Here is a 25,785-nt window from a genome sequence, read left to right on the forward strand (position 1 = left end):
AAAGGGAACTGTTTCATCTGGGACAGGCTTCTTTTGCTTTACCCCTTCCTTCCTTCTCACTGTCTGGAAGGCAGCAGGAATGGCTAGAGCTCCAGCAGCTAGCTGGGCAATGAGGACAAGTGTCATACCCCAGTGATAGCAGACTGAAGAACTGAAAGGATCTTGGGTCACTCATTCTTAATTTTGTGAAGCCACCACGCCTGCCCTGGACTGCCAATATCCAAACTTCTTTTATAAAGGATAGAAACAAACTTCTACCCTTGTTTAAGTCACTAACACACCACATTATTTAAAGTTGCTTTATTATCTTCCATATCATCCCAAAAGAGTTGATAAAAAGACCTTTTCAATGTCTTAATCTAGAATAATGCTTGGTTTTTGCATAAGAATCATAATAAAGAATTTTATAACTCTAAAAAAGAGTGAGGTGAAATCACCTTAGTAAAGTCTGAAACGCACGCGTGGGCTCACGCGCATCTGCGCGAGGGCACGCACACACAAACACACACTTCTTATTTCTGAGATCAGACACTGCCATCTGCTAGGAAAGACTTTCCTGGTTCTCCAAACAGAACTGACAGCTCCCTCTTCTAGCTCCCCATTCCCAACCCAAGCTTCTATCCTACTGTCCAAAACACCTTACAACAACTTTGTTCACTGGCCTTGCTCCTACATATAAGTAATTTTCACACGTTTTTGTTCATTTACTCTTAAAATAGTCTTGAAAAATTATGGTCTCCCTATACTTTAAAAAATTGATATCTAAAATCACAAATTTCTATGGTAACAAAAGATGTAATGTCTTGCATTTTTGTGAATATTGGTGTTTTAATATAAAATCATTATATAACTCTTGTATGCATTAAATGTATCTAAGGGAATCAAAATACCAATGGCATTTAATACCTATTAATCACATGTTTAAGAAAACACATGAATAATTTATTCTTTAAGTCAAAAATTTTAAATTGAATTTTTTCCCTCTAGAACTTATATTTCCATTCTATTTCCCCATAGAATTTTATTTTAATGTAATATATTTTCATGTGTGAAATTCTTTCATCATCACCCTATCATATCTCTCTGAAACAAAAATAAGTATTGATATATAAATTGAATCTTTAATTTAACAAATTTACTTAACATCAGGCTCTAAGTAGTAAATATTTTTCCAGCTTGGGTTTACAATGCAATTGCTCTTGGTAACTAATTGATGAAAATACATGTATACTGCAAATTTGGAAAACATTATGCTTAAGAATAAAAATGTTTTGGGACTTCCCTGGCGGCGCAGTGGTTAAGAATCTGCCTGCCAATGCAGGAGACACGGGTTCAAGCCCTGGTCCGGGAAGATCCCACATGCCGCGGAGCAACTAAGCCTGTGTGCCACAACTACTGAGCCTGAGCTCTAGAGCCCGCGAGCCACAACTACTGAAGCCCGCGTGCCTAGAACCCGTGCTCCACAACAAGAGAAGCCACCGTAATGCACACCGCAACGAACAGTAGCCAGAAATAAATAAATAAATAAATAAAAAGAAAAAAGTGTTCTGACAATGCATTTATTCATGAGATGGCTGGGAGCCTTATATTACCTCAGTTACAGGAGATTTCCTTGAATATTTTTAGTTGTTCCTTTGGCATTTTTTCACACTGGGGCAATATACCATATTAGTGAAATTGGAGCAAGATGCAATACGCAGAATGGATAAGAGACATGTCTTTCTTTTGTACAGTGGGAACAGGGTAAATGTGAAGAGGAGTGGAAAGTAGAACTGGCTTGACTGTCCTGCAAGCACATTGCAGGTAGGTCAGTTTAAGGAGCTGAAAGTGAGTTCTGTTAGCACTATTCATGCCTGCGTACTCCTGGGAACGTCTTCGTGTATCCCCGTGGGCACACGTGCCTGGTTGGAAGCTGCTGCCATACGTGACTGCCATTGAGAACGAGGAGCATATCTTATTCATCTTTGTGCACCAGCATGTGGCACAGTGCCACTTAAATAACTAAATATTTGTTGAATGGATACTAAGTAATTAACCTCCAAAACCCCAAAGTTCCCTAACTGCAAAAGTTTAAGTAACTGTATAAGTAACAGAGTCCTGTTAATTTTTTGGTCAATAGCTGATAAAAGCCAGACTTGGAATCTTCTGCTGTGAAATCCTTAGACTCAGGTAAAAGTCAAAGAGATTTTTAAATTATTATAGCAATGGGCTCTCTCACTATTCGCTCACAGATGACCAGGATCAGGTAAACGACTCCAGAAATAACATGTATCAGATAGCATTTGTCAATTGCAAGATAAACAAAAAAGAAGATCATTATAAAGAATTTTCCACGATGCTTCTCAGTCTTCATGGTGTACTCTTGATGTAGGGAAGTAATAATGCAATAATCAGCACAAGTACCTACTAAGCGGACAGTACGGGGATATGCTTTCTGGTCTGTGTGCTGCTGTCTCTCAGTTTTCCCCTCTGGGTCCCTGTGTGTGCTCACTGTGGCCAATATTTCTCATTTTTCAGTGTTACTCAGGTTCTGTCTTTCTTGCTGCGTGGGTCCAAACTGTGCCTCCATCCGTCTCTCCATCCATCTATCCATCCACTTACTCATCCAGCAAACATCCCACAACCTAACGAATATTCACTAAACATGAGGACTGTGCCAGATGCTGAGGATACGGCAGCAGACGAGGTAGGTGCCTAGAAGCTTGCAGGCTATGGGGGATGTGGACGTCTAATCAGGAAATGGCAGTTTAGAGAGATAAACACCGTGATAGGGGAAGTAAGAGAGGGCTGTGAAATCATATAGCAGGGGCATGGAAGATGGATTTTTAAAGAAAAAGAAGGCTTTCAGGAGGAAGATCTGTCCAAGTTGGGATCAAAAGAATGAGTAAGTTAGAGAGGAGTCCGAGAATGCAGGCAATACAGAAACTATAGCACTGCCATGTTTACATTTCATTAAAACAGGCAGAAGGAAGAAGAGCATGTGAGTGAAGACCTGGAGCAAGAGGGACACTTTATATCTTCCCTCCCTGTTTTATTTATTTTTTAATCATTAGAAATGATCACTTTCAAACATACTATATATTTTACTTATTTTCTGATTCCCCTAGAAGAAAGCAGGGATTTCTATTTGTTTTGTTTATCTTCTGTACTGCCAGCACTTGGCACATATGTCGGCTCTGGGATTCTGAAAGTGGTTCGGACTGGATGATGCATAGAGCCTGGGAGAGTAACGGTGGGAAGTGGAACTGGAAAGTGTAGTGAGGGTCAGATCATAAGGAGGCTTGTGAACTGGGTTAAGATATTTGGACTTAACCCTGAGGGCAATGGGATTTTAAGCAGGCATCTAAGTGTCACAGTTGAGTTTCAGGAAACTCATTCTGGCTGCACAGTGGCGGAAGGGTTGGAGACAGGCAAGGCTGAGTGTAGATGACAGGATGAAAGATGTTGGTGCCCTGCTCTAGGGGAGGATCTGGCATAAGCAGGCTGGGAGGTACTGGTATTTCATAGGCAATGGCCAAATTATCTTTGTCTTTCTTAAGAGGGAGGTGGCTCTGCTCCTACAGACTCACTGGCTTTCACAGCAGCTCAGAGACCAATATCAGCCAAAGGCAGATTGAAAAAAAGAAGATGCTCATCAGAAATGCTCATGGAGATCTGAACATAGGATGAGATGATATTGCTTTAACATCCATTTAAATCCCAGCACTGTTTTGGAATCCCACAGTAGGTACAACATCTCTCTACTTTCAGAAGCAGCAGCTCAGCAATTTCACATCATTCCAGTGAGAATGTGTTCTAGTGTCACAAACTCTTCATACCTGTAGTTTTATTAATAAGAATAATCTTCACTGTAAAGTTGAGAGAGTAAGCACCCACCTTTGCGGCCACAAAACCTACCAGAATTTATTTTGAACAAAATAAAACTCTTCAAACCCCTACTGCAAAACCTGTATTTCCCCTTTTATCTGAATAATCAAGTATTATCCACCCTAAGAACAAAACAATCTCTTTGTTCTAGAATAACAACACATCTGGCATTTAATAAACCACCAACACAGGTTTTCAAATTAAACCGAGAGTCTCTTTGTCAAAGAGAATCTGGCAGAGCAGATTTGCTATCATACAAAGCAGCTTTAAACTGTTGTTGTTTTTTTCTCCTATTTATTGGACACTTTCTCTGATTAAAATACTTAGAATGATGTTGATAAACTGAGTCTGGTGTACAACAAGACTCAGAGTTAATTATACCTTTTAAACCAGCGGAGGCAGGAAGAAAAACAACAACAGGAACATAGTCTGTGTTTTCATTTTTAATTGCTCACGAAACCGGGAAGCAAGACTGCAGAAGATAATGAAGTCACTGAGTTCTTCCCTAACAAGCCCAGTGGTCTCCTTGGCAACGCTGCAAGGGCCCCAGCCCAGGAGGTCTCAGAGGAACAGAAGCTCCTTGAGTCCTAAACAAGACCTTGGCCCTTGAAGAAACTATAGCACTGCCATGTTTACTACCTGTTTTTCTCTTGTTTGATCTGCATCTGCCGAAGACACTGCTCTCACAAGGAGCCCGAACACTGATTGCTGTCCACGGGGCAGGCCTGTGTTCAGATCAGGGCCATGGATGTGCCACGTGCCAGCTACCTCACTATGAACAGCGGAAACTTTATGAAACACAAAATCAAATTTGAACCTCCTTTTGACAATTTTCACTCCACTTGCCAAAAACACCTTTCATGCGGCAGAAATCATGAGGTTACATATAATCTTTGCAATTGCTTGTTTGAGTAGAGGTCATAGGACCATATGGAAGAAACATGTCTCCTGGCTCTAACTTCATATTTATGGTGCAGAGTCATTAAGAATAAAAAGTGGTTAAAAATGCTGGCCTCTTCTACGTGCTTGTGATAAGTGACCAAGAAAAATGATTATAAACTTCTGCAAGACAAATAGAGAATGTAATAAATACAGTGTTTCATGGAACAACTAATTATTAATTATTTTATTCATTAGGTTGTTCTGTCACTAGTTAATATGTAGTTGGACTCTATCAAAAGGAATTAACTTTTTTATATGGTTTATTACAAGATATTGAATATAGCTCCCTGTGCTATACAGTAGGTCCTTGTTGTTTATCCGTTTTTTATATAGTAGTTTGTATCTGCTAATCCCAAACTCCTAATTTATCCGTTCCCCCCAGTTCCCTTTTGATAACCATAAGTTTGTTTTCTATGTCTGTGAGTCTGTTTCTGTTTTGTAAATAAGTTCATTTGTATCATATTCTAGATTTTAAATTGAACTGAAAGCAATTCCTTTTGCAATTGTAATAAGCAATATCATGTCTGATTTAACACTTACTTTGCAAAACTGCTGAACCCACATGTTGGAGGATTGGAGGGTGGAGGGACAGAAAGTAAATTCTCAGCTGTATCTCTCACATGCTGTTAGGTACCCTCTTAGTCCACCACGGACACCTGGACTGCTTCCAGTCTGATGAGAGTGGTGCCAGGTGGAAATGCCTTTATGGTCTTCATGTTGAACTTGGGTTGGCAGTTCAGCTAGTGAGTCTGGCCCAGACAGAGGACAATGGGAGAGAGCCCTTTAACTTGGCCTTCACTCCAGCTGCCCTGGCTCTCTCTTTATCTCAGGGCAGAAGCACAGGCCGGGTCTTAGGCAATGATCTTCTTATTTATTAGAACTAAAAGAGCACAGCCAACAAAAGGAGGGAGAGGAAGCCCTCTTCCATTTTATCTCATTTATAGTAAGTCTGGATTGTACAAAGTCACGCACAGGGTATTCTCAAAGCCCCATAATTCCTGGCACATCTTCTTGGCTATTCTTGTTGACCAAATGTGTGTGCATGTGCATGTACAGTTTTTGTATATATATACATATGTATATATATATACACACACACATATATTACACAACATATGTATATGTATTGTGTAACATATATGTCTATATATGGTGTGTATATATATTTTTTCACTCATTATCACAGTTCTTAATATTTTCTGGATCTATAACTCATTTTAAAATATAAGTCATGGATCCTCTCCCTAGAAAAATGTGTATAGGTACGTCGTCTGAAAATTTGCATATAGTTTCCTGAAAGCTTATTTATGTCTCAACCAACAGGCCCTTGGTAGGCTAAAAGGCTGTATTTCCAAAGATTTTAAAGTATCATGTGTTGTTAATGATCTTGCTGAGTTGATATTTTATGTAACATGATTTTTTTTTCTTGAAATTGAAAACCTAAAGAGTTATGCCAGTTCTTCACTGACAACTTAATGCGAAATGAAGATTTTCTGACCCAGATCACATTCTGTACAGCTAATCTACAGTGTCTACAAAAGAGAGAATATACACTTCATCATAACATGCCCAAGTCATTGAACAGAGAGCAGGGGCCATTCATGACAGGACTATACTCAGCTCAAGGCCACAGAAACAGTCCATTTGCAGTTACTCTGGAGTTGTGGGTTTTCATCCCCAAAGTACACCAGTTTATGCTGCCTTTGGTGTCACACTCTCTGCCCTGCTACTCAAAATGTTACTCACACTTCAAGGCCCAGTTTATATTACTCTCCCTCCATGAGGTTTATTTTTGTTTTTTGTTTTAATTTTTAATTTTTTTATTTCCAGAAACCATCTGCAGAATCAATTTCTCTTTCGCCTCTGTCTTCCCATCACATTTTGTTTGTACCTAACTACCGTAGAGCACTTAGCAAAGGCTCTCCCACCTTAAGCTATTGATACATGTCTATAACCCTCCTGTCTCCCTCCCTGCGATAGGAGAACCTGGAGGAGAGCTCTTACTTTCCTGCACACCACAGGTGATCAATATGAATTTTAGAGGCAGTATGTGCAGGGCTTAGGCACATTTGGCTCTGGAGATAAAAGTCTTGAGTTCTAATTCCACCTCTGCCATTAATTAGCTGTTTATTTTCAGGAAAACCCACTTGGATTTCCTAATAACAATTTTCCTCTTTCTGGAAAATAGGTATGATGATAGTACCCACCTAACTGGGCTATTGTGAAGATTAAATAATATAATAGATAAAATCACTTAGCCCAGTGTTTGAATCATAGTAAGTGTTGAATAAAGGTTAGTTATACAATTCATTGAACTGAATTTTAAAGGGAATTTTCTTTATCTTTTTGGAACTCCTTCATATAGTTAATAAGAACGGTATATAGCCAAATGTAAAAGCTATCATATATATTTTTTTGGACAAAATTAAAATCTCATATTATTTTTAGGTCCTCTTAACAATATTTACTTTTAACATGTAAAGTCCCAAGTTGGCTGATAAAAGTTTCATCTTTTATACTAGCCAGCTCTAGGATATTGGAAGTATCTTTGTGACATTACGTGATACTGGTTTGCCCTCAACACTGTTCCTAAAACTTAGAGACATGGATCTCTAGCCTCCAAGAGAGCCTAAGACCATTTGAGCACGGGACTGATGAAGATAGTCTCTTGAATGTGGTTTTTGAGTCCTATATGCCAACTTCTGTCTAGTCATTATCAAGAGGATCCTTCTCTTTCCTATCGAGCATCAGGCCAGACAATTCAGATGGATAAATTCACTGCTAGAAAAAAATAATAGCTCACTTTATTGTTGTAACATCTTTGGATACAAAGAACAGCATGGGTAAATTTTGTCTTCAGAGGCTTTAAAAAAAAGTTGTTTCTAGGTATGTACACAGAGATATACATGCATATCTTTGGCTAACTCCTCTAAACTTTTTCAAACTGGGATTAAGTTTTCTTGGATTTTGCACATTTTGAGCATCTGAGTTTGAACCAATGTCCAAGGGCAGGGATTATATTTTATTTATCTTTGTACTCCTAGATCCTAGTATATCATCTGATGCATGCAATAAATAGTTGCTAGTTCAAAATACACAAGACTGTAGGTTGTGTTGAAAAGGCTGCAGAATTTGGTTGTATAGGAATGTTTATTTTTAACAAAGAGATTAAATATTATTAAAAATTATCTGCACTTCAAAAGTTTGAGTAAGGAATCCATTTATTTGAGAACATTTTTAGTATATGAACAAGTAGATTGCAGTATCTTTCTTTTGAGAATCAATTTTTGTTAATTAGCAGTGAGTAGTTAATGAAATTCTACATTCTTCTTTTTTACATCTTTAATATCTGGCATATTTCTTTCTGACTTTCTGTCTAAATGTGCATTCATTACGTGTTTTATATACACTACATGTCAAAGCACAGCTTTATGATCCTTATTTTCATGTACAAATCAGTCAGTAGCAGTACATACTCTCTTAAACTCCATTGATGTGATCTATTTGATGATGAGAAACTAGAATTAGGTAAGCATTTACATTATATGGAAGTAGATCAAGTAGCCAGTCCTGTTGCTTGATTTTCTTTATTTAATTAAAGACATTTGAAAAGTCAGAATTAAAATATGATAGGAATAGAAAATCTATTTGGGAGCTCTCAGTTCAGTCATTCATTTTTTTTCCCCTGGTCAAATTTTTAATGTTTTCCCCAAGCAATAAATTTAGCTTCTGAGACTGCTTAGAAAGTTTAGTTTTAGTTTTCATTTTCTTTGTTTAGTTTTCAGCTCATCATCAAAAGTTTTTCTAAATTATGTCACCCTGTCCCCTCTTTATGGTCATTTCTATCCCAGCTCCAGGTGCTGGCTGACAGACCAAGAGATCCCAGTGCTGAATTATGTACCAGGGGATCCATAAACCTTGGAATGCCAATTCCTACCTGGACCAAAAGCTAATCAACTGGATGGAAAAAAGCTCTGTTTCATGTTTCAGTTGTACTTTATCCTCAAGCTGCACTGTTTTGTATAACGCAACTGTTTTACGGGAATCCTTTAGAAATTCTTCCCGCACTGAATTTTTTCAAAAGATCTACTAAAATTGAGATCAATGACTCCCTTGAATGCAATGATTTTGTTAATGACAACCAAAGGTCTCCCCCAAACCATGTTGAAAATTCTGGGAATAATTCATTTATGATATAGGGTTATAATATCTGAAGTAATATCACAGATAAGACTTCTTTGGGCCAATCTACTCGTGCTGTTGAACAATTTTTTAACAACAAAGTACGCCTATTGTCTTCGATAACATACCTCTGACTCAGAGGCCAAAGAAGTTCAGAAATTGCACTGGAGAATATAGCCAATATTTTATAATAACTATAAATGAAGTATAATTTGTAAAATCTTTGAATCACTATATTGTATACCTGAAACTAGTGTAATATTATAAGTCAACTATACTTCAATAAAAAAATAAAAACATGATTAAAAAAAGAAATGGCCCTAGAGACGTAAATCTGAATTAGGATTGCACCTGGGAGTATCATTTATAGAAGTTCTACAAGGACTGGCTTCAACTGGCCATTATGTATTAGATGGTTCCTATGGAGACAGATAGTCTCAGACCATGAGACGGTAGACTCAGGAATCCTGTTTGACTTGGGAGAATTTCAAACCTGCTTCAGAGCAAATTGAATTCCTTGGATATCCTTGTAAACCAATTTAATCTTCCCTGGGGGACACTCTGAACCTATTTCAAACCCATGCTCTTTGGCTGTGGTCATCATTGAGGCTGACCCTGAATGAAGGCTATCTCCAAGGGTGAGATTCAGGCTACAGCACTGGGCCTAAAGCAGTTAACCATATTGTATCATGTTGGTTCTCTTACCTGATATAGGTTGGCGAGGTGGTGGTTTGTTTTGATCAAAAACGGCTGGTTTACCCCTGGGTGGTCAACATCATGGGCTGCGGCAGCCAGCAGTCCAAGCATGATGTCCAGAGGTGTGAGGGAGCTGGCGAGCTGTTAAAGAATTGAATGGGGAGACTGACTGGTGTATTTCCAAAAATAGGTTAGCATTTGTTTTGGCTAAATCACACTGAATGAATCATCATAGTATCGTTCAGGTCTTTCATCCAGACCTTAACCTTCTGAAGCTGTCAATAAGGTAATAGAACCATGGAATCGCAGGAATAAAGAAAGGGCTGTGAGGAAAGTAATTAAGCAACTCAAATTGTGTAGCTCATCCAGGTGGCCTCCTCTTCCTGCTGCTACTGTCTTGTTTTGTTGTTGTAGTAGTATTACCTGTTGGGAACACTGCTCTATAGTGGGTGGGGAGAAGGCAGAGTCTAAAATCAGCCTTGCTCCTAGGAAAGCTGTAAGTGAAGGAAAAAGCTGAAGCCAAAGCGATGGAAAAAATCACTTGTGTATTTCGGCCATCCAATATATCACTGCCACTTCTTCAAATATGAAATCCACAGTGGGCTGAATTGCAAAATTTGCATATTTCTTCAATGTGTAATAAATAAAGTGGGGGAATGTGTGAGAATCTGTCATTTTGTTTTGGTTAGCTAGGAAAACAAGCAGGAAAATGGGAATCTAGTGCTAGCTTTAAATACACAACTGTGCAATCTATACAATTTTCAAATTACTTAGGGATTAAATAACAAAACCTTTAATGTCTTTGGGATATTTTATAAGGATGAGGCATACCCAGTTTTGTCTTGGGAATGCCTATCTGGCATCTGTATATTTAGTGGTTGATGTTAAAACTTATTGAACTAAACAGAGTCTTGGACTGAGATATCATTTTCCAAAAACCCTAAAAAAACTCATCCTGTATGTTTTAACAGCTAGGTTTTATATGGCTAAGAAATGCCTAGGCTTTGAGTAACGAGCATTATTATCATGTTTTAAATTTTGGATTAATATATTGCATCTGGGCATATTTTTAAAGACGTTTTTGATGTTCACAATTTCTCTTGGGCCTGAATCAGGATGCCTAGTTGCCTCAGTAGGAAATGGAGCTGAGTCTTGAGGAGTTTTAATTCTATTTGTTGATCAAAAACCATGAGGTGGGAGACTTCCTAGAAAAGTTCAGTTCTGGTACTGTTTGTGGCAAAGGTTCAAGGCAAAAGCAGCTAACTTTTGTGATGGTTGAAGATATCTAGAATGTAGACTGTCATAGAGAGGGTTGTTTTCATCCTAATGCAGCCTTGAAAATATATAAATTATGAAACAGAACCTCTGAAAATTTACATCCTCTTTCATGACTCTTATACAGTTTTCAGAGCTGATACTGAAACCTTAATATAAGCAATTTGTATTCATGCTATAAATTGGCCCATAACCCAGTTGCTCTGATATGTCAGGTGATTTGGGACCCGGCAGGTAGTTTACGTGGCATTTCCAGATGGCCGAGGAGGCAGCGGGTCTTGCCTTACCTTTGGCTCCTTTAGGTAGCAGTGCATGGCCTGGGTGACGTCGGCCGCATGAACAGCATTGTGATATGGGTTTTGGCTGTGGTAATCTTCTTGAACCATGACTAGGAGGTAAACAGATAACTCAATCAGCTAAAAACAAAACACAAAGAACATACTAGCTCAGACTTATTGAGGGTCCCTTTTGCTTAAAAATAACAGTGTCTCCAAAATGTGCAGCCTGGGGATGCTTTAGAAATGAACACGATTTGCCAGCTTGGCAGTTCTACTGGGTTGATTTCAGTGGAGAGGAGGGGGAGGGAAGAGGGAAGAAAGGCTAAAAGGATTTGTGAGGCCCTTGGGATTCCTCACCACCTTCATAAATCACCCCTTTCTGGCATTCATGAAGGCCCTCATTCATTGGAAAAATAAATATGTAGGAAAAGGGCAACTTTATTTCACTCTATAGTTTAATTATTTAAGTTTGCTGCCATTTAAGAATCATGTGCCATAAAAGAGGTTTCCTTTTAAAGAGACCTACTCTCATCCAAAGATTGCTTTGTCACTTAAATAACAAATACTGACCAACGCAAATCTGGGGATTCTTCAGGCAGAAATTCATAGATCCAACTGAGGAATCCTTGGATTTATTTCTATCTTATTCAGATTAAATGATCATCTTTCTTGCCCTTCCAATCTAGGGACCGGAGTGCTCTTGGAACCAAATAGAGACACAAGGAAGGCAATTTGAGTTTGCTATTTACAGAAGCTACTTGCCTGCTTCAGCTAATAACTAAGGCAATGTCTAGGATGCAATATATTCAGTGTGTATAGAATGTCCTGGCTTTCAAGTGTGGCTATGTTCTCTCAGACCAGCTATGACTTTGGCTCTGGATTCCAGTGTTATTTCTGTCATTGAATCTTTGCCTTTTTCACATGTACTCTGGGTGCATACACATGTCCAAAGTATCTGTGCTCTCCCTCTTTAGACAAATCAAAATTATTTGGCTCTATTCATGGCCATTACTTTGCTCAATCAATCTGAACACAATTAGCTTGAGGTTATTTGTGTTTCTGGAATGAGCCATGCTCTGGCTTGTTTCCAGTATTTCTGTTGTGCCACATGTACCTTTTAATCAGCAGGTTTATTTGACTATTATATGAACCCTGGCTCTATTACTTATCTGTATTGGGCAAGTTACTTAACCAAAAGTTTCCTCCATTTCCTTCTCTATAAAATAGGGATAACAACAGCCCTGATCTCAAAGAGGTGCCGTAAGGATTAAATGTGTTAATATATGCAAGTTCTTAGAAGACTTTCCAGCACATGTAAACACTGTATAAGCCTGGTGGTTGCTGCTACTGTTGTTATCACCATCACCATTATTCTACCCTTGATGCATCAAGTCAGCTTCCAAATTCAAAGCACTGCCATATGCCAAGTCAAAGAAGCCAGGAACACACTAAGAGGCAGAGGAAAGTTATTTGGTGACTAAAAATGTGCCCTGGATAATTCACTGGAAGATAAATAAGAATATGCATGAAGTCAAATGAGATCTGGGGCTGCTTTTTGAAGAGGAGAGATGGTGGAGTTGAGTGGAAAGATGGTAGGCTTTCAAATCAGACAGACCTGGGCTTGGACTGCAGCTCTGCCAGTTATATGTTGTTGACCTTGAGCAAGTTACAAAACCTCTTTGTACTCCTCCTTACTTATGGGCCAAATGGTGATAATGGCCAACTTGCAGGGTTGTTGAAGCTGTTAGAAATAACATACCAAAAGCACCCTGCACACAGTGGGTGCTACATACGTGGTAGTTCTTATCATTAAAAAAAAGCCTGTTGAATATTTCAACAACTCATATCCAGAGTGGCATTGTTTGAGGAATATTTTCTGGGATTTTGTTAATAATATGTGAGCAGATCAGTAACTTCTGTGACAGTTATTTGCTCTTGATGGTTGTCTTTACATAGCCTTTATCTCTTTTAAACATAACTAATCAGGTAAGCATTTTTTCCAGTGATTTAAATAAGTAAACTTATTTTAAAATAAAGATGAGATAATTTAAGACTAATATGAGGTCTTCATCTACCAGGCTATGGCTCTTGCCACTTTATGTTAAAGAATATTGTAGACGGCCATTATTCAGGGGCAACGGGGTAGAAGTAAGGAAAAAAGGACTTACCTAAAAACCTGTGTAAGGTCACCATATCTAACTTGAAATGGTGAATGAGTCCATGGGTGTTGAAGAGGTGGCACAGCAGTGTTACCAGGCTGTTTCCTATAGGGGACAGTCACCTGTTTTAATTCATTTTCATTACCATTAAAATATCAAGACTAACAATAGGATCCAAAGTTTCTGTAATGAAAGTTCTCTGATAGGATCATTTCTTTTCCCCTTTAGATTTAAAATTATTCAAGTATAAAGGTATTATTACTATGATCTGGTCCCATATTTTCTCTTATTGTACAAGTAAAATTAACTCAGACCTTCTCCCTATACCAAAGGCAATGAAAACATCAAGAGTTAAAAGGAGTTTGCCTACTGCAGTATCAGGGACACATACACGTGTGTATGTGTGTGTGTGTGTGTGTGTGTGTTTGTATGGTTATTTTTTTAAAGACATAGTTTAATGGTCACTTGAAATGTGTCTTAAGTTGCTTCCAATTGACTCTTACATTTACAGGGGTATCTAAGCCACCACAGTGCCTATTCTTCTTTTGGAAAATCACCCAAGATGAAATTCGACTGTGAGATATTTTACGACTCAAGCCAGCAGAGGTGCAAAATTGAAGCTACAATAACTTGTAAGCATTCAAGAAATATTGTTCATTAGAGAATAAGGATTTTCAATATTAAAAGCATTATAAAGTTTATGAAAGACTTTGAAATGTACCAAGAAGATGACTGGCTGTCTTAATTGGAAAACTAGGTGTTGCCTAAGCACACTCTTCCACGGTACCTGATTCTATGTGTTTCTGTAGCTTTCATCATCTTTGAGCTATTTCACAACAATCAAAGTTGTAGATAACTGATATTATTGCAGATGATTCTTGGCTGTATACATGCAAATGAAATTAGTGAGGTGGAAATACAATTGATTTCCCCCTCCCAGTTTCTCACCTATTTACAAATTCATTTTGGCATTTCTTACTGCTTTTATATGTATGGCTCTTTGAATATTCCTTTGAACTAGCTGTAACATTTTACTGGATCTCTAATTAATTGAGTTAAATAAAATCATTGATGTGATCACTTCATATTTTTATGAGAGTCGTGATTATACTCTCTTTTTAACAAATACCATTGAACAAATTCTTTTCTTCATGGTTAATTTCATATACTGGTCCCCATCTCTCAATTGATTTGAGCAAAGTGAAATGCAAGATTATGAGATAACAGCCCTATATGGTCTAGTTAGCTTTCCACAGTGTAAAGCTCAGTTTCATGGTCTTAGGCCGTATCTCTCTCCACTGTGTGTTGTTTGTCAAGAAACAGAATGGTGAGAAAACCATCTGTAATGACTTAAAACACAAGCCTGTAGATGATAAGACATGTGACGGTCAGCATTAAACGTGATGTCTTTCATTGGCTCCCTATTATCAGCATTTGTTTAATGGGCAGATGAAAATATTATAGGATTTTATTGTTTTCTTAAGGGAAACCTCTATAGGCACAAAAATTTAAAAACTGGAAACAATAAGAATGTCTGCTTTTCCCTTCAGCTGCAGCCTAAGTGTTTACACTCTATCTTCAGGAGTTGTTTTCTTCTCATGATGCCAAACATATCTGAACAACACCTGCAATGGGGCAGACTCGCTCACTTAATAAAAGTGCAAAACTATTGGCCCAGTAAGAGTCAGGACTGATCAGATGTGTTTTTATGTTTCTAGTTTTCATTGACTAACAACAAACTCCTTCCTTTTGCATGTGGCCAAAGTATTCTGCAAGGAAGGAATCTCATCTGTAGTTTCTAAATTGCTTTGGAAACAGCAAGACCAGAAGGAAACTGTCTTAAGATTTGAAGTCCAAATTCAGCCCTTCTTCTTCATTTGAACTAATTTTCCCTTGCCCTGGTCCTTCTTGAGTGGCTGTAGATTTATGAATGTGGGAAAAGAAAGAAAAAAGAATAACAGTGTTTAAAAATATATTTTGTTTTTCACGAAATTAATCCCACTTTAATGGTGTGTATTTTAGTGAGAATTCTTTTGGGTGACTTACCATTTGTCAAGCGATCAAACAAGAAAATGTCAAAATCCCACATTCCCACTTTGGAGAGCATATGCTGAAAAGACAAACAAAAGCCAGCACTCACATGAATCATATCGGAGACTCAAATATTTACTTTGAGACATCGTGAATTAAACAATTAAACAGTTGAAAATAGCATACTACTATCTATGTACAACTGGTTTGTAGTAAAACAAACCTTACTCTGCAGCCTAATAACAACAGTGTTAAAGGGACAGGCTCCGGAATCAGACTGCCACATCCTATGTTGGCTGCATCGCTTACTGGCTGTGATACCTTGGGCAAGTTCCTTAACTCTCTGTACCTCAGTTTCCTAATTTGAAAAATGTAGCTGATAATACTATTGCTTCACAGGGTTGTTGTGAAGATTAAATAAGGTAAAACATGTAAAGTGCTTAGAGCAGTGCGAGTACATAGTAAGCACACGATAGATACCTTTTAAAATTGTAGTTCCCTTAAGTCTCTACTCTACATCACAAATTACTATGCACTTAGGGGGAGGAGGTTTACAGTAAACTTAAAAAAAAAGAAACCTAGATGACTGATGAGCACACTACTCTGCTCAGTGTGGACGAAATGCGAAATTAACCACTGTAACAGACAGGAGACTGAAGTGTGGACAATTGGAAATATTGGGTACTTTAAAGACCTACTGTCCGATGTAGACTTCCTGTGCTATTTTTCTTTCTTTTTTTTTTTTTTTAATATGACTGGCTCTTATAGTAATCTTTTTTTATTATTTATTTATTTATTTTTGGCCATGTTGGGTCTTCGTTTCTGTGCGAGGGCTTTCTCTAGTTGCGGCAAGCGGGGGCCACTCTTCATCGCGGTGCGCGGGCCTCTCACTATCGCGGCCCCTCCCGTTGCGGGGCACAGGCTCCAGATGCGCAGGCTCAGCAGTTGTGGCTCACGGGCCTAGTTGCTCCGCGGCATGTGGGATCTTCCCAGACCAGGGCTCGAACCCGTGTCCCCTGCATTGGCAGGCAGACTCTCAACCACTGTGCCACCAGGGAAGCCCCCCCTACTTGGAATTAGATGATGTTAACTCTCAGACACAAAGTTGCAGTTGCTGATTCTATCCTCACTGTAGCTTCTGTGACTGCTTTCCTCTCCTCTCACAGGCCCTGCTTCCGGTAAGGACCAGCTCACTCTCCTCTACCTGCCCTTGAATGGCCTCTCTGTGTCTTTCGATGAAATCCAAAGGCCTCATCATGGCACACAAAGGCCTTCACAACAGCATCAGAAAAATGAAGGGATAGTAGGTTTTTGGTGAAGTCTAGTTTGAGTGAGTTTTTATCCAAAAGTCACACAATTCTAAAGGCGGAGCCAAACTTTGATCTCTGATATCCTGACCTCTGGTCTGTGGTTCTTTCTACATCTCACTGTTGTCTTTCTTGAGAGGTCCCCACAGAGAATGCTCTGTCACGGATGCTCCAGCACTGGGAGCTTAGCCTTGCTCTCCTCCTCTCACCAAATGAAACAACCAACCAACCAACCAACCAACCAACCATTCACTCAATCTCAGACCTTGGGCTGTTAGAAGGAGTGATATTTGCTTTCTTTTTGTAGACCTAATGTTGGGAATTAGTTCTTCTAACATTACTTGCTGCTTATTTCTTAATTGTATATACCATTAGAATATATTTCTTAATTGCATATAGACAGCATAATATTACTTATCATAGGAACTATAAGATTTTACCTTTGACTTCTGTTTAAACTGAGGTGGTTTATTCCTGAAATTTAAATTCCTTTGGGACTTTGGGCTAGAGATAACCTATGAACTTTTTTTAGATTGTCACACATTAGATTTCTACCCTCTGTTGGATCAATGCATTGCAAAAATAGCTGTCAAATTAGTAAAATTTTTTTGAATAAATTAAAAATTATAACAAAGACAGTGCACTGTATTGATAGCCTAAAGTGGAATTAAGAGTTGTTAATTACTGGGTTAATTTCAGGGTAGCTATTATGGTGAGATAATTCAACGGGTTAAAAAATTTATTCCTTCACTGGTAATCGGCCAGTCCAAAACTTCATTTTATTTAGTGTTGTGCAAATGTGTTTTGCACATTTATAAAAATGAGAATAGCTAGCATGTGCTAGGCATGAGTATATTAAGCATGCAAACATGCTTTACCTTGTTTAATCCTTGTACCACCCCTATGAGGTGAGCGTTTCTATTACTTCACTTTATATTTAAGGAAAAAGTCCAGATGTGTTGAATAACTGTCCAGAGGCACGGAGCTCTTCAGTGACAGAAGTAAAGACTCAACCCAGGTGCTATTGGGGGGTGGGGGTGGGAGGGATGGGGAGTAGGGGGGAGCACATGCTCTCAGCCACTGGCCTAGTGTGAGGTGACAGAGGGGTAACTAGCTCACTCTTGCTTGTCCAAGGTAGTCTTCATCCAGCAGGTGGAGCGGGGCTTGCGGTATAATTCCACGAAGCAGCCTCGATGCATGGAAGTATCTTTGAAAGCTTAACAGTCTTTTCACCTTTTTCTTGGTGCCAATTTCCCCTGAGTATGTTGTATCTGTGGAAAGTAATCAAATTCAGAAGTTATATATTTAAAAAGCCCTATTTTTCTCCACTATGTAAAAATACTATATAAAGGAGAGAAATCTAAGAGATGCTCTCAGTGCTTTCTTTTTTTTTTTAAAGTCTTTTTTATTTATTTATTTATTTATTTATTTATTTATTTATTTATTTATTTATTTATTTATGGCTGTGTTGGGTCTTCGTTTCTGTGCGAGGGCTTTCTCTAGTTGTGGCAAGTGGGGGCCACTCTTCATCGCGGTGCGCGGGCCTCTCACTATCGCGGCCTCTCTTGTTGCGGAGCACAGGCTCCAGACGCACAGGCTCAGTAATTGTGGTTCACGGGCCTAGTTGCTCCGCGGCATGTGGGATCTTCCCAGACCAGGGCTCGAACCCGTGTCCCCTGCATTGGCAGGCAGATTCTCAACCACTGCGCCACCAGGGAAGCCCAGTGCTTTCTTAATACAGACCATTTAACTCTGCATTTGAAATTTTTCTAGAAAAAATGATATTTCTTATATGTTACATTCATTAAAATGAGATATTTCTGACTAATTTTGGAAGACATGAAATACATGAATTAAAAACTTCGTTTTCTTATTAACGATGCTGGTAAACTGAGTGAGTGAATTCACATACTTCTGCATGCATTTAAGGAACAGTTATGCTTTTTTTCTGCTATACTGGAGCTGAAGTTCCAAAATTTAGAACAGGTTCTCATCCTATCCTCTCTCTAGTCTGATGAAATCCTTCACCTGAATTAGAAGAGTTGAGAATACACCAGCTTAGACATGAGGAGATGTTTCCTAATGTCCCAGGAACATCAGCGGTAAAAGGATTAAAAATCTCAGCGCAAGAGTGACCTAGATTGCCATGACATGAAGCAGAGTGGGTGTTTATTTCCTGATGGAGTATATTCTCTTTTACTGGTGGCCATAATAATCTGATCCTGTCAGTACAGATATTTTAATACTCCTGTCACATGTGCCTTTTAAAACTTGACTGTTGATTGTCCAGAAATACCCCAAGCACATTATTTGAATGTCTGTCAAGGTATGTCTTATCTCAGCTGAAATTCTATGAATCACTCAGCCACATAAGTGACGTCTGCTGCCAATTTTAAATCTGGAGTCAACTGAACAGTCCTAGTAGGAAAACGTACAGTTCATATACAAAGAAATTTTGGCTTCTCTTGTGCCTTCTCCCATGTTCCCTTTTCCTTTATAGAACTCAAAATCACAGTGGATATTAGAAGCCCAGGAATCAATGGGCAAGGGTCTCCTTAGCAATGTGACACTCCCCAAGGGCAGGGAATGACCAAACTCAGTTCGTTACTTGGATTAATTATGCATGCAAGGACTTAATTCAGGATAGACAACACCTACTACTTTCTGAAAATGCCACCTGATTAAAATTCTTTTTATTTTAAAATGGTTCTAGATTTCATGTGTGGGGAGATGTAAACAAAAACATAAGGAGATAAGAGGCGTAAACTGAAGTTGGGTGCTTAAGCTCACATCAATATTAAAAATGGCATATATAGACTCAATTCTACTGATGGATTCTCACTCATTTCTATTTGTTTATCAAGTTAAGGTACAGGATAAAGTGGTTCATTCATTAAAAAAATGATTTGAGGGGGGACATCCCTGGTGGTGCAGTGGTTAAGAATCTGCCTGCCAATGCAGGGGACACGGGTTTGATCCCTGGTCCAGGAAGATCCCACAGGCCGCGGAGCAACTAAGCCCGTGCGCCACAACTACTGAGCCTGTGTTCTAGAGCCCCTGAGCCACAACTACTGAAGCCCGCGTGCCTAGAGCCCGTGCTCTGCAACAAGAGAAGCCACCGCAATGAGAAGCCCGTGCACAACGAAGAGTAGCCCCCACTCACTGCAACTAGAGAAAGCCCGTGCACAGCAATGAAGACCCAACGCAGCCAAAAAAAAAAAAAAAAAAAAAAAAAGTTTTGAGGGAATTCCCTGGTGGTCCAGTGGTTAGAACTCGGCACTCTCACTGCTGGGGCCCGGGTTCAAACCCTGGTCGGGAAACTAAGATCCTGCAAGCTGCTTGGCATGGCCAAAAAAAAAAAATGTTTTGAGTGCTACTAAGGAATAGGCACTGTTCTAGATGCTTGGTGAGATCCCTCAGTTCTAGATCCTCCAGTGAGCAAAACAAAGATCCCTGTCCTCAAGAAGCTTGCATTCTAACATAGAGAGATAGACAATAAACAATAAACAAAAACAAGAAGTAATGTATAAAAATGTATTAGAAGCTGGTATGTGCAAAGGGTGAAGGAAGAAACGCAGGGAATGAGGGATCCAGGGTTCTGTGTTAGGGTAGTCAGGGTTGGCCTCATTAGAGGCTACGATTTGATCAAAATTGAAGGAGATGAAGGAGCTGGCCAAGCAGATATCTGGGGAAATGCCTTCTTTACAGAGGGACCAGCTCGAATAACCCTAGAGTGGGAACGTGCTTGGTTTGCTGGCATGTGGGGTGAGCAGCAGTTCAGTGTGGATGGGGAGGAGAGAAAAAGGAAGGAGTGAGAGATGTGGTCATAGAGCAAAGTGTGTGTGTGTGTGAGAATTATGCCCTGAAAGCTATTGTGATGGCTTGGGCTCTACTGTCAGTGAAATGTGAAACCACCACAAAGTTTTGAGAGGAAGAGTAATATGGAAACACTTAACATTTAAAGAGGGTCACTGTGGTTTCTGTGTTGAGAAGAGACTGTAGCAGCAAGCTTTGATGCAGTGAGATCCATTATGAAGCTATTGGAATAATCCAGGCAGGAAATGACGGCTGGTTAGATCATGGGGGGAACAGTGGAGAGTAGAAGTGGAGGGATTCTGAATATACTTTGAGTGCCTTCAAGTTTTTGGCCTAAATAACTGGGGGAATGGAGCTGCCATCACCTGAGATGGGGAAGGCTACGGGTGGAGCAGGTGTGGGGTGGATTTCAGTTTTGTACGTGTTGCATTTGGATGTCAATTGGAGATTCAGGTGAAGATGTCAAGTAGAAATAAGTGGATATAAAAATCCAGGGCTTGGGGGAGAAGACTGGGTTTGAGATACAAATTTGGGAGTTGTCAGATGAGATTTACCTAGGGAGTGAGTGTAGCTACAGATGAGAAAAGCATCAGAATCTGAGTTCTGGAGTACTTCAACTTAAAAGGGTGTGGAGAAGAGTAGAGAGAACCAAAGGAGACTGAGAAGAAGTTATCCTGCGGGGATGGACGAAAACCAAGAGTATCATTTCCTGGAGGCCTAGTGAAGACAATATTGCAAGGAGGCAATATTTGATCCTCAGTTTCAGATGCTGCTAATAGATCAAGTACAATGAAGACGGAGAATTGACCATGGGTGTATACATCTGTCAAAATTCATTGAATTTAAAAGAGCACATTTTATTGTATGCTTAGAAGCAACAACACCCAGTAGCTACATCTAGCACTCAAATTTTGTTATTTAAATACAATTTATCACTAAAATGAACCAGATAACCTTGGTGAAATGGCCAAGTCTAGGACTGGGGCAGGCAGAATCAAGATGAACTGTAACTTCTTGTAATGCCAGAAAATAAGGGAGAGCTCAAAAAATGATGGGCTCATAGAAAAATGACAGAGGAGACATTGTGAAGGGGGCCCCTCTGAACAAATATGGGAAAATTTGAAACTCAACATGAATAATAGAAGAGTGGATTATAAACCACTGACTGAAAGAAGACTCCAGCAGTCCATACTGTTAGTGAGTAAGCAAGCGAGTAAATAAATAAGAAGGGAAAGCTCTTCCTTGCAGCGAGTGCTGACCAATAAGGTAGAAGAAATAATAAGAGTTAGTTACCATTTTGCAACCTTTATAGTAATAACTGATTCAGGCCAAGATCATTAATGGACAATAAAATTGTTAAGTGAAAGCTTAAAAAGCAACTGGATAATTACATAGCATCAAAGTATCTCTTCACAGATAACTTATTAATCGGAAAAGAAAAAATGGATAGCTTTTTAGTGGACAAATGTAGAGGGGGCACCATCTTCCCTATCTAGAAATGTCTTGAATTTGATAGCTGAACTGTGGTTACACGAAAGAATCCCTTGTTCTTAGAAAATACATGCTGAAATATTTAGGGATAAAGGGGCATGATGTGTACAACAAACTCTCAAGTGGTTACGAAGAAAGTAGCAGGAAGGCAAATTGGGCAAAATAAAATAATTGGTGCATCTGGGTAAAGGGTATATGAATGTTCTTTGCTCCGTTCTTGAAAATTTTCTATAAATCTGAAGTTATTTTGTAATAAAGAGTCTAAGAAGAGAGGGAAAGGGAAAGGAGAAATCTGAGGCAATGACATTGAGTATATTCAGCTCTTGAGGAGTTTTGCTACGTAGGGGAGCAAAGAAACTTGGCGATATTTCTATATAGAACTATATAGAATGAAATCAAGTGTGTCAGTAAATAAATGAAATTAATTATTCCTCTGTTATGTAAACCTAAAAGGAAATATCCATACAATGATCTATTCCTTTTTTTTTCATAGTCTATGAAAATCGCCCAATTTAAAATACTAAAAGAGGGCTTCCCTGGTGGCGCAGTGGTTGAGAGTCTGCCTGCTAATGCAGGGGACACGGGTTCGAGCCCTGGTCTGGGAGGATCCCACATGCCGCGGGGCGGCTGGGCCCGTGAGCCACAGCTGCTGAGCCTGCGCGTCTGGAGCCTGTGCCCCGCAGCGGGAGGGGCCGCGATGGTGAAAGGCCCGCGCAACGCGATGAAGAGCGGTCCCCGCACCGCGATGAAGAGTGGCCCCCACTTGCCGTAACTGGAGAAAGCCCTCGCACGAACCGAGGACCCAACACAGCCAAAAATAAATAAATAAATAAATAAAATAAATAAATAAAGTAGCTATAAAATTAAAAAAAAAAAAAAAAACACAAGCTACCTTCTCTTTAAAAAAAAAAAAAAAAAAAAAAAAAAATACTAAAAGAGAATCTCCTATGTGGCGGAGAGCATGCTGTGTTTACATAATAGGATGAAAAGCAACCAACTTAAGACTGGAGTATGGAAATATGCCACGAACATAGCAAATTGAAATTATGGATTATTTCTTTGTCAACTCCCATTCAGCTTTGCAGGTGGTATAATATTTTAAGCAGAGTCATAGTTAAGATAATGACACTTGTCATATACATTAAGTATAGGTGATAGGAAATAATGGTTTCTAGCCACTAAAATGATCATTTTGACTAAAATATTGCTAATCTAATGATGCTGTGAGCTGGAGATATCAAGTTGAGAGCCACTTTTTTTCCTTAATCAAAGAGGAAAACAGCAAGATTCTCTCCTTCCCTACTTATTATTTTCACCTTGTTGTCAGATAGATGATAGTCTACCAACATGATAATGTAGATCTCTTTCAATCTTTATTTCAATTTTTGATATTTTTTTGTCCTAATTTTTATTTTAAAAATATTATGTTAAAAAATGAAATATTTTAATTACTGAATTATTTGGTACCTTCTAAAATTTTGAGCCTGAGGTAAGTGCCTCACTTGTCCCAACCTAGTTTTGGCCCTGTCTTGCATCTTTGCAGCAGAAGCTCAGATAATGTAAAATATATTTAATATTGAAATAAATCTATGTATAGATAGATTTATTTATAAAAGCTTCTCATACTTAATTTTTTATGGTAGTGTGTAGGTTAAAAAAATGTAGCAGATAATGTCATTCACCGTGAGAGTTTCAGTTTTGGAACCAATTAGCTGTAATGATGTGTATTGTTATTTGTGCAATTTCAAACTTATTGTCTGAGATGAGCAGGTAGATATCTGCCAAGCTACAGTATTCATTGGTGGCCAATATTTTCTAAAATACCAAGGCAAGTCATGACTATGCCATTTAGTACTGCTATCTGGGTTATTCTTTTTTTTAAATTATTTATTTTTGTTCATTTATTTTTGGCTGTGTTGGGTCTTCGTTTCTGTGCGAGGGCTTTCTCTAGTTGCGGCGAGCGGGGGTCACTCTTCATCGCGGTGCGCGGGCCTCTCACTATCGCGGCCTCTCCTGTTGCGGAGCACAGGCTCCAGACGCGCAGGCTCAGTAGTTGTGGCTCATGGGCCTAGTTGCTCCGTGGCATGTGGGATCTTCCCAGACCAGGGCTCGAACCCGTGTCCCCTGCATTGGCAGGCAGATTCTCAACCACTGCGCCACCAGGGAAGCCCTGGGTTATTCTTTGATACACAAGAAAATAATTCAGAAGTGATGCTGGGTGACCATTTATAAAAACAATAGGGCTTAATTTTCTTATGTGAGGACGTTCATAAAGCTAAATGAAAAAAATAATCCTCAAGGTAGCTCTCTAAAGAAGAGCATTCCATAATGAAAGAAAAATAAATTTATTTTAAAACAATACTAATAACTTATTTATTTATCAATTGTCATTTAGTGAGCACTTTGTGCTGTGAGATAACAGAAAAGTAGGATATAAACTGAAGGTATAGTTGGGAGGAAAAATCCATATAAAGAACAAACTGTGATTAAATCACCATGCTGTATAATAATCCTAGGTATTACTTTTCGAAGTGCCGAAATGTGTTATACAATTATTGAATAAGACCTGACACATTTGTTTCCAAAAGGACTTTCAGTGAGTAACTAGCATATTTTTGCTTTGATTATTAGGGGTAAGTGATAGGCATTTCTGGACAGAAATTTAAATGATTAGCTAAGCTAAATTTTGCAGATAGCTCAGTTAAAATCAGCTTGCAAAAATTTAAAGAATCTTAACAATGTGCGTAATAATAAAATACTGGGTTTATTTAATACTTTTATATAATTAAAAAATTATTATTTAAAGGCATTCACAGCTATCTTAATGATGTTTTTTGTTTGGATTTTGTTGTTTTATAGGCTATGGGTCTCCATAGTCTCATTTGGAACAGTTATAAAATGGTGCTCCAGAATGTTTCATTGCCTAATCTATGTGCACAATGACCCTGATTGTGAAATTCATTTTCTGTTTACTTGTTCTTTTACAAATTTCACAAATTGTGCATATTAACACATTTCTGCTCTATTTAGAAACTAATTTTAGGGTTATGAAGTTTATATTGGCACTGCTGATATGGTAAGTTTTAAATTTCACAAATTGGGGTCGGCTTAAATGCAAAAAATGTTAATAAAAATTATTTTCATTTTGAGTATCTTCTCTATGGCATATTCTCTTCACGGGGGGCTGATAAATTTTGGTACTAGGAGAAATCTTAAACCTAGAATAAGTATCTGGGATAAAAAAAGCTATAAGCACACCTATCTGCTGAGGCTGTTTCTGTCGACTGTATACATAGTTCTCCAGCAATGTCTATATCTACTGTTCCCAGAATTTGAATAGTTAGTAATTGGTGCAGAAGTAGCTCAGGTGATAGTGAGAACAAAAAACGCTTTTAGGTTTAAATGAGCAGAATTTGCTTCAAGCAAACATGGAGACCCAACTCCACAAACCTAATATCAATACTTTCAGAGCATTAATTCTACTGAATACTTAAAATAATGTTATTAATAAATGCCCTAATCTGATAATTATTGTACTAATAATTATAATACTTATATATTATGTAAGTATTATATAATTATATATAATTATTATATCATAATAATTATAATGAAATTCCTTGCTGGGTTAGTGGCTATGCATATGCTTTTTATATTCTTATAGGATTTTAAATATGTCTTGTACTATAGAGATATTGGTATAAATAACTTATTACTCCTCTAGGTCAGAAACCATCTTAT

The 25,785-nt window shown here is 38.5% G+C and overlaps 2 protein-coding genes across 7 annotated transcripts in view; one reads left to right on the top strand and one right to left on the bottom strand.

Moving 5' to 3' along the window:
* Positions 1 to 14,482, top strand: part of MTFR2 (mitochondrial fission regulator 2) — a gene marked incomplete at its 3' end in the record, with an annotated part of 99,765 nt that extends 85,283 nt beyond the window's left edge. Inside the window, exons 8-9 of one of the 4 annotated variants that reach the window (XR_014248552.1) lie at positions 2,518 to 2,686; positions 13,911 to 14,036. Coding sequence is in view for 2 of the 4 variants with exons in the window: in XM_082405727.1 (XP_082261853.1) it covers positions 13,911 to 14,060 (150 nt within the window). Of the gene's footprint in view, positions 1 to 2,517; positions 5,814 to 13,910 lie in introns of those variants that run through there. The other 3 variants (XR_014248553.1, XM_082405727.1, XM_082405730.1) reach the window with 3 other exon arrangements.
* Positions 1 to 25,785, bottom strand: part of PDE7B (phosphodiesterase 7B) — a gene marked incomplete at its 3' end in the record, with an annotated part of 635,832 nt that overhangs the window by 23,404 nt on the left and 586,643 nt on the right. For all 3 annotated transcript variants that reach the window (XM_082405720.1, XM_082405722.1, XM_082405721.1), the window contains 5 exons: positions 17,857 to 18,008; positions 15,446 to 15,509; positions 13,409 to 13,504; positions 11,250 to 11,350; positions 9,697 to 9,828 (listed from right to left, as the gene is read on the bottom strand). In XM_082405720.1, the coding sequence (XP_082261846.1) occupies positions 9,697 to 9,828; positions 11,250 to 11,350; positions 13,409 to 13,504; positions 15,446 to 15,509; positions 17,857 to 18,008 (545 nt within the window). The remainder of the gene's footprint in view (positions 1 to 9,696; positions 9,829 to 11,249; positions 11,351 to 13,408; positions 13,505 to 15,445; positions 15,510 to 17,856; positions 18,009 to 25,785) is intronic.

This window comes from Balaenoptera borealis (genome assembly GCF_965194805.1).
Source record: "Balaenoptera borealis genome assembly, chromosome: 9".
In the NCBI taxonomy this organism is placed as follows: domain Eukaryota; kingdom Metazoa; phylum Chordata; class Mammalia; order Artiodactyla; family Balaenopteridae; genus Balaenoptera; species Balaenoptera borealis.